At 34.2% G+C, this 9,318-nt stretch overlaps 1 protein-coding gene across 1 annotated transcript in view; it reads left to right on the top strand.

Annotated features, from left to right (window-relative positions):
- LOC106870034 (sodium/hydrogen exchanger 9) overlaps window positions 1-9,318 on the top strand; it is a 124,381-nt gene that overhangs the window by 49,234 nt on the left and 65,829 nt on the right. The window contains exons 3-5 of the mRNA XM_052974351.1: window positions 3,185-3,262; window positions 4,055-4,131; window positions 8,584-8,684. Coding sequence (XP_052830311.1) covers window positions 3,185-3,262; window positions 4,055-4,131; window positions 8,584-8,684 — 256 coding nt within the window. The remainder of the gene's footprint in view (window positions 1-3,184; window positions 3,263-4,054; window positions 4,132-8,583; window positions 8,685-9,318) is intronic.

Raw genomic sequence — 9,318 nt, forward strand, 5'->3', positions numbered from 1 at the left:
CTCTCTCTCTCTCTCTCTCTCTCTCTCTCTCTATATATATATATATATATGTATATAAATAAAATCCATAATCGTTAGTCCAACAGAATATATATTTTGTCAGCCTATCCTTTGACTATCTTATTCTAAGTGGGTCTGACAGCTTCTTTTGAACTGTGCACCCATGAAATATATATACACACACACACACACACACACACACACACACATATATATATACATACATATATATATACACACACACACATACATATATATATATATGTGTGTGTGTATAATATATATATATGTACTTGTTTATGTGAATACATGTATATATTTTCATTTGTGTTTGTGTGTGTGTGTGTGTGTGTGTATATATATATATACACACACACACACACACAAACACACACACACACACACACACACACACACACACACACACACACATGGCCACAGCCTTAGGGCTAAAACACGTAAAAGAGTCAAAGAGTAACTCATCCTCTACACAGCAGTATTACTCAATATATTCTCCACCACAAGTGATGCATCGATGCCTTCTTTGAACCCAACTCTCAAATTTTCATCGAAAACTTCTCAGTCATGCATTGTGCACCTTCTCTCTCACAACCACTTTCACCTTGTTTCTTTCATCAAATCAGTGTCCTTGAAGAGGTGCAAGTTAGAGCTTATCAGGTTGAGGTTGTATAGTGAATAGGGGACCTGACCAACTCAATTTGCTGAATGCTTCATTTGTTGCCAAAGACATGTGTGGTTGTGCTGTGTTGTTGTGACTATAGATTGTGTTGAGTCTTGTTTGATCTCTTCCTCATTACAGATTTCGTAAGCATTTTGAGTGTCTCATTGTCCCATTTGCTGCTTGTATTACAGACACATCGCAAGAAAATCAAGGAAAAGATGTCCTTCCCATCCCTTAAAGTAGTCACCATGACATTCTGTGCTGAATGCTGGTTCTTGAAATTCTTACACTTTGCTAAAGAGGTGTGACACCATTCCATTGACTGAACCATGTTTCATCCATTGTTACTAGATTAGAAAATCTGTCTTCATTGGCTTCAGTTGCTTCCATTAGATTAGAGCAAACTTCCATTGTTAGCTGATGAGGTACCCTATTTGTGCACTCTTTCTGATACCTTCAGCAGAAGACTGGCTAAAAGCTTTTAGCTAGAAGCTTCTGATAAGCGTAACGTGACAAGAATTCATGTTATTCTATACACCCATGACATGGGTCTAAACTTTGGGGGAGGGGGCCAGTCAATTAGATCGACCTCAGGACACAGCTGGTACTTAATTTATCGACCCCGAAACGATGAAAGGCAAAGTTGACCTCTGCGGAATTTGAACTCAGAATGTAAAGAGAGAGACGAAATACCGCTAAGCATTTTGCCTGGTGTGCTAACGTTTCTGCCAGTTCACCGCCTGATACTCGGAAGCCTTTGATTGCAAAGTAAATCTCTGAACTACATAGCCACACTTAGTCTATAAGATTATCATTTTCCAGGCTGTCAAGCTGATGACAATCAGAGATGAAACTCAGTATAGCTGTAAATATAAGACCTTTTTTTTTTGTTCATCTCTAATGATTAACAGTGTGAAAAAAATTTCTGATCTATTAACAATAAATCACCTGGGACATGTAGACAATTCATTTATTATGCTCACCTTTAATTATATTTATTAACCATATGTGCACATGTACAGTTGTACGCTTCTGTCACTCTGTGTATGCACGTTCTCTAAATTAATTCATTATTTATACAGTCACGTTTTTATGGTCAAGGGAAATGGACCCGTATAATATTCATTCTCTTCTCAATGGTGTTGTTGCTGTAAATGGTGAAATGAGTTGAAGGAATTGTTGTAATTGATCTATAGGTGTCGTCTGCCATCGAAACTTTTTTTCTTTCTTTTTATTCATTCATCCATTTATTATTTTATTTCACCAAATTAATCATGGAGGAAAGAGGTTGTGTTCATTATCTTTTGCTAGCACTTTGTAAAGATTGATGGGATCGATACAGATGTTACCCAGTCTGAATATCTGCAGGCCATGATTTGTTGAGAAGAAAATAAAACGATAGTTGTGGCAGTGGTGGTGGACACACACACACACACACACACACACACACACACACACACACACACACACACATGGTGGTCCTGTACATATACTTGCAACAAGGGAAGTTAAAAATTAAATGATGGTGTATAACTTGGTAACATGTGTGTGCTACCACTTTGTAAATGAAACATTGTTTCTTTATTGCAGTACAATGATCGGTGCTTGATAAAGCATTCAGGCACTAACGATTACCATCTTGAAATGCTAAGCGACCAGATCACCAGAGAAGATTACATGGATGTATCTTAAATTAGAAACACAACACTCAAATCTAATCTTTGATCTTTTTGTAGTTATTTCTTTTTTTATTTAATTATTTATTAAGGTGAGCCATTGAAAATATTAGTTATATGTACAAAGCTATTAAATTCACAAACTCCATATTCAACGTAATTAAGTCGTCAAGAACTGGATACAATGTTTGCTCAAAGTGGCTCTGCTAACAATGAAGATATTACAAGCTATTCATTACTGAAAATATGATGCAAATCAACTCCTGCCATTCTATCCAATCCTTAACTTAAACGTCTCTTGTACCTAGTCATAGGATTCCCACTTGCAGCTAGTTATGTACTCTAGGCAGCAATGGTTATAACCATTTGACTAGGTCCCAGTGAAACAATATGCTCAGTTTGGAACCGTATGCTAAATAGAATGTAGATAAATCTACCAAACTTGACTAAAGTAGAGTCCTAATGATCAGGTTCTCCCCCAGAAGTTTCAAATCACAAATAAATCGAAGTCAAAACCATTCTGCTATTGCCTTTTAAATTGCAACATTGAATATCTGTCAGAGCAACCTCAACAGTAACCATCTCACCGAGTTTCTTGAGCAGGAAGATGTACTGATCACCTACCAAACACTAGGGCTTGATTTGATCCATGTCACCTTCCAGTCACACATATTCATAGTCATAGTTTTCTCTCCCTTTTTTTTACAGTTCGATGCCCTTATTACTAACCACTCAACCATGAAGTTGATATTTATTTATAAATTGTTTTGTGTGTTGTTTCTGTATCATTGCTAATGAATTTGTTATTTTTCTTTGTCTTTGGTAGGTTACATTTGATCCAGAGTTGTTCTTCAATGTTCTTCTTCCTGTTATTATTTTCAATGCTGGATACAGTATGAAACGAGTAAGTACCATCGCTTATTTATTCATGTGTTTAGTTTGTCTTTTTTACTTGTTTCAGTCATTAGACTGCGGCCATGCTGCAGCATCACTTTGAAGAGTTTTAGTTAAACAGTCCTTTTTTTTTTTTTTTCAAACCTGGTCATTTATTCTATTGGCCCCTTTTGTCAAACTGCTAAGTTACAAGGACATAAACTAAAACCAACCCTGATTGTCAAGCAGTGGTGAGGAACAAATAGACACACACACACAGAGAATCATTAGCAAGTCGGCTAAAATGCTTAGTGAAATTTCGTGCATCCTTATGTTCTGAGTTCACATTCTGCTGAGGTTGACTTTGCTTTTCATCCTTTTGCAGTTGATGAAATAAGAGCCAGTTGTGCCCTGGGGTCGATGTAATCGACTAGACCCCCTCCCTACAAAATTTCAGGCCTTGTGCCTTTAGTAGAAAAGATTATTATTTTATTGTCTTTGCACAGCTTCTAATGCTGGAGATGTACTATGGTGTCAGTTGTTCACTACCAGTGAACTAAGGTAACACCCCTTATTTTTCAAGCACCATCCGGAGTATTCAAGCAGTTCCAAGCAATGCTATTTTCTGCAAGTGCTCCACCCTTATTGCAGCCCCTATTTGTTCCATGTACTTCTCAAGATTTTTACTCACTGTTCCCAGAGCTCCGACAATTATTGATACTACTACCACCTTTTTATTATTATTATTATTATTATTATTATTATTATCGTTATTATTGTATTAACATTCTCTTTTTTTTTCTTCCTCATTGTAATTCTTCAGAAACATTTTTTTCGGAACCTTGGTGCAGTTATGACTTATGCTTTAATTGGTACCACAATATCCAGTATAGTATTTGGGTAAGCTTCTGTCTTTTTCGCTGATTAAAATATCATTTATTTGTGATTAATTACATATTTAGATACTTAAATATGTTTTTGGCCACTTTTGTCTCATTAATCAAATACATATTTAAAATGCAATCTTTTATTGTAAATTCATCTTTAACAATGTTTAACAAAATTTCTCTATATATGTATATAATGTAAATGGACCTCTATCAGCTTTTAGCTATTATACATATATATACATATATACATACATACATACATACATACATACATACATACATCATCATCATTTAATTTCCATTTTTCCATGCTGGTATGGGTTGGATGTTTTGACCAGAGCTAGTACGCAGGAGACTATTGAGCTACCTGTTAATTATACAGAGGCACCCCTTTCTCCTTGCCCTAATTTTGCTTTGACCTTCTTTTAAGAGAAGGATCGAAATTCCAAATGCATTAGTGGACCATAAAAATAATGAATTAGTTAATTACCATACAATGTTACTCTGAAACAAAATATGCAATATGCAAAACACACTCGGTTGGTTTCACATGCGGGAAGTGTTTCAATTGAAAAATAACTAATGCTATTTAAAATTCTCCTCCATTTGGCCAAGATTGTCTCTTTGATGTTAGTTTGGTGTCTGATGCACAAATCATGTAATTCAGTAAAGCCATTGTACCAGCTGTGTTTTGACAATTTACATTCACTGTGTCCTCATTTCTAAGCAATCCACAGTGCCTAAAGGCATGTACCTGCACATGTAACAATGTAGTTATTGAAACAAAGTTCTAAAATTCATCAGCTTGCCTTCCATTTTGTCATCCGGCACCAATGCAGTTCAAAGTTTTTACACAGAGTATGATGAAACATTTCTGTGCTTGTTTTCCTCTGATCTTCAATATTTCACAAATATTTTTCTTTAATGTCCACCCCACCCTCCTCTTCAGCCATACAGTTTAATCCTTTCATTACCATATTCCTGCTGAAATATCCTGCCTTTGTTTCAATTAGTTCAAATTCCACCAAGGTTGATTTTGCCTTTCATCCTTTTGGGGTCAAGATAATAAGTACCTGTTGGACACTGGGGTCAACCTAATCGACTTATGCCATCTCTTGAAGTTGCTGGCTTTGTGCCAAAATTTGAAATAAAATTTTTTTTACAGCATGCTAAGGTACTTCTGCCTTGAATTTCACTCAGTAGGATTTCTGTTTCTTCCTTGGTGATATTTATTGTTGGGATAGATTTAAAGTCTATAAACTGACAAAGAACAGCAGTTGTATTTTTATTGACTAATGATGAATGCAAACTTAAAGCATAGCGATTAATTACATCATCTTTTCATTGCATCTGAATTGCTATAGTTAATGTTAAATTAACTTATCAGACAATCATTGCAAATATATTGATGCATGGTTACGTCACTTATTGATGCATAGCTACACCAACTAATCGTTGGAATTTTGTTTTTCTTTTCTTTATCTTTTTTTTTTTTTTTTTTTTTTTTTTTTTTTTTTTTTTGCTGGGTGCTGAGGATTTGAAGCGATGCTGTTAGTATGTCCAGTGCTTGCATTATTTGGTAACATCAAATGCTGATCCAAAAAAGAATCTGCGTTTGTTTAGATTAGCAGATAATGGAATATAGCGGTTTGTAAAGTGGGTGGAAACAAAAAAATAAAGAAATAATAAATAAATATGAAAACAAAGGAAACTGGTTGGAACATTCAAATATTTATTTTAGTATTTATCTGATTATTTTTCTTGTAACGAATCATGGATCATGGATCACCACTTACATGGTTTTAATTCTCATTCAAAGTTGGATGCTTAAATACAGTCGATGAAAGACAAAATGCCTATTAATGTTATTACGTATTTTCTGCAAGAAAGAATATTAAAATAAGAAATGAAATATTAACCATCTGTATCAGTGATCATGGGTGCATCATTGAGAAGTTCACTTCCTAACCATGGGGTTTTCAGTTCAGACCCACCGTATGGCACATTGGATAATTGTCTTCTAATTCATGAAGATCAGCTGAAAAGTTCACAGGCTGACCAAGATACTCTTCATAGAAGGTGACTAAATGAGGTTTATTTTCCAACATGGTCCCCTTTGAGGTCCACACACTTCTTCCATTGGTAATGCAGTGTTTGGATCCCCTTGGTGAAGACGATTCCATCCTGCTGGTTAAAAAACAGAAAGTCACCAACATCAGATATGACGTCATCATCAATGGGGTACTAGTTCCCAGCCAAGTGTTTTATTCATGTTGGGGAACAGGTGTTAGTCAGATGAGGCCAAATCAGGAGAATAGGCAGGGTGATTAACCAGTTCAAAGCCACAGTCATGCACAACAACCATTGAAAAGAGGGACTTGTGTACTGGAGCATTGTCCTGATGAAACAAGACCCTATTCGTCAGTTTTCCTGGGCGTTTGGTCTTGATAGCCTTTCATAACTGCCTCAGCAAGTTGGCATAGTACTCTCTATTGACGGTGTGGTTGTTTTAAAAATAGTCAATAAACATAATGTCTTTTGCATCCCTCAAAACTGAAACTGTCACCTTCCTGGCAGATAAAATGACCTTTTGCTTTCTTTGGAGTAGATAAGGAAGGGGTGTTTCCACTGCGTGGATCATTTCTTTGTCTCTGGCTCAAAGTGATGAACCCAACACTCACCCTGGATTAGGAAACATTCAAGGGAACTGGCTGGGTCTGTCTCAAACAATGTGAGGCTTTGTGCTTATAGCAGAAAGGGTTGTTGCTGTTGTTGCTGCTGTTGCTCTTGTTATTGTTGTGGTGGTGTTAGTATTTTTTTTTTTTACTTTATAAGCCATTTTGATTTTTCTGACAGATATTCAATATTTTCAAGAATGTAAAGCGATTTTTTGAACTTGAAAAAGTTCTTGATTTCTCTGTGGAATAAACAGTTCCATGTTGAAATTTCAAGAATTTTTCTCAGAGACTGGAATTTTCTTTTTTATCTTTTTATTTCTAATGCAATAATCTTGATTATTGAAACTTTACTGTGACTATTCAAGAATGATAATTGAGACAGTGTGAAACTACTTCACAGGAATTAGCATGATCTATATATAACCTGAAAGATCTTCACCATTTTTTACGATGGAAATAAATATTCAAACTTGAGCAGAGTAAAATAGCTTCTGCTTCAGCCAGGGATCTGTTTGTTCGTCAAGTCTTCTCAGTTTCATGGCTCTGGGAAAACTGATATTGGTCTGTTCTTTTATCCTTTTGCTGGTTTCAGTCATTGAACTGTGGCCATACTGGGGCACTGTCTTTTAGTGGCTCAGTCAATCTTATTAAGCCCAGCTCTTATTTCAGTGTGACACTCATTTTATTTATTTATTTTAATGGTTAATTTCTTTTGTAATTAAAAAGGAATGCTCCTCAACACATCAGTTTAACACCAGTATGTTCAAACATCTCCCCGGATACGGACACACACACACACAATAAATGAGTATGTCTAAACATAATAAATGTGTGTGTGTATATATATATATATATACATATACCCCTACACATTCAATAAAACTATAAAAAGAGACAGCATCTCAAGGTGTAATCAAAATTTGAAAATTCTACTAGACTAGGTGAAAAGCACTTTATATGATTTATAAAACATGTGACATATTAATAATAAAAATCTGTAAATGTACAACCATCCAGATTTCTGAGTACCTTAAATTTTTTTCTAATACATATATGCATATACATAGTAAATATGTGTGTGTATATGTATTATGATTATATACAGATGCTTCCGATTTAGTTTGGATTCTTTGCCATCAAATTTGATGGCAAAGAATCCAAACTAGACCGAAAACATCTATATATATATATATATAAACACACACACACACACACACACAATTGTCTTCTGTACTGTCCCCTTCAAATAATTTCCCGTCACACAGCATTTGTTGGCTCTAGCCACTTTTACTGTAATTCAGAGATTAGGCAATTCAATTTATCAAACAACTGAAATACTCGTTGAAACTGGCGGAGGAACCATTTAAATTTTTATTTACTCTTGTGTATGTGTGTTTGTTTACATACATACTTGCATCTCTGTGTATGTGTGTGTATACACACACACACACACATATATATATACATACACACATCACTACATATTCATGTGTATATGTATGTATGTGCTTGTATATGTATATATATGTTTATATTTGCTTATAAATGTACATACATGAATACACAAGAGAATTTGGTTTAGGTTTGCAGCTAGAGAAAAAAGAAAATCTCATTAAAACATATATATATATATATATATATATATATATTCTTGTTGCTTTCAATATAATAATTATTAATTTAATTTTCATAAAAAGAAAGAAAGAGAAAAACAAAAGCTTCTATTCATGATGCTTCAAACTGTTATTTTCCCCTTATCTAATAATTCTTCTTTGCATCTCCAGTGGTATCATGTATGGCCTGACCAGAATAATGAACATATCGCATCTCATCCAGTTGACTGATTGTTTCTTTTTCGGTGCTGTGATATCAGCAACAGACCCTGGTAAGTATTCTTAGATTTATGCTATCAATTTATCAATTATGGATCACTCTGTTTAACTACACAGCGTTAAACATTGGCTTATGGTTATGTCTGTGTGCATATATATGTGTGTGTGTGTGTGTGTGTGTGTGTGTGTGTGTGTGAACATTTGTGTGTGCATATATATCAGTGTGTGTGTGTATGTGTGGGTGTATATATATATATATATATATATATATATATATACAAATACACACACGTGTATGTCTATGTGTATACTTGTGAGTATACACATAGCATTGTTCGGCCTGAATTTATAACAGAAGACAGTTACCTATGCCAACATATATTTTTCTCTTATTCGTAAATTCAAACATATACATACATATGTATGGGTATGTATGTGTATGCATGTGTATATATATATATATATATATATGTATTTGTACATATGTATATATATATATGTATGCCTGTATGTATATATGAATATGTATGTATATCTATATATATGTATGTATATGTATGTATATATGTAGGTATATATATGTATGTATATGTATGTATATATGTAGGTATATATATATATGTATTTGTATATATGTAGGTATATATATATATGTATTTGTATATATGTAGGTATATATATATATGT

This window comes from Octopus bimaculoides, chromosome 18 (genome assembly GCF_001194135.2).
Source record: "Octopus bimaculoides isolate UCB-OBI-ISO-001 chromosome 18, ASM119413v2, whole genome shotgun sequence".
Taxonomy (NCBI): domain Eukaryota; kingdom Metazoa; phylum Mollusca; class Cephalopoda; order Octopoda; family Octopodidae; genus Octopus; species Octopus bimaculoides.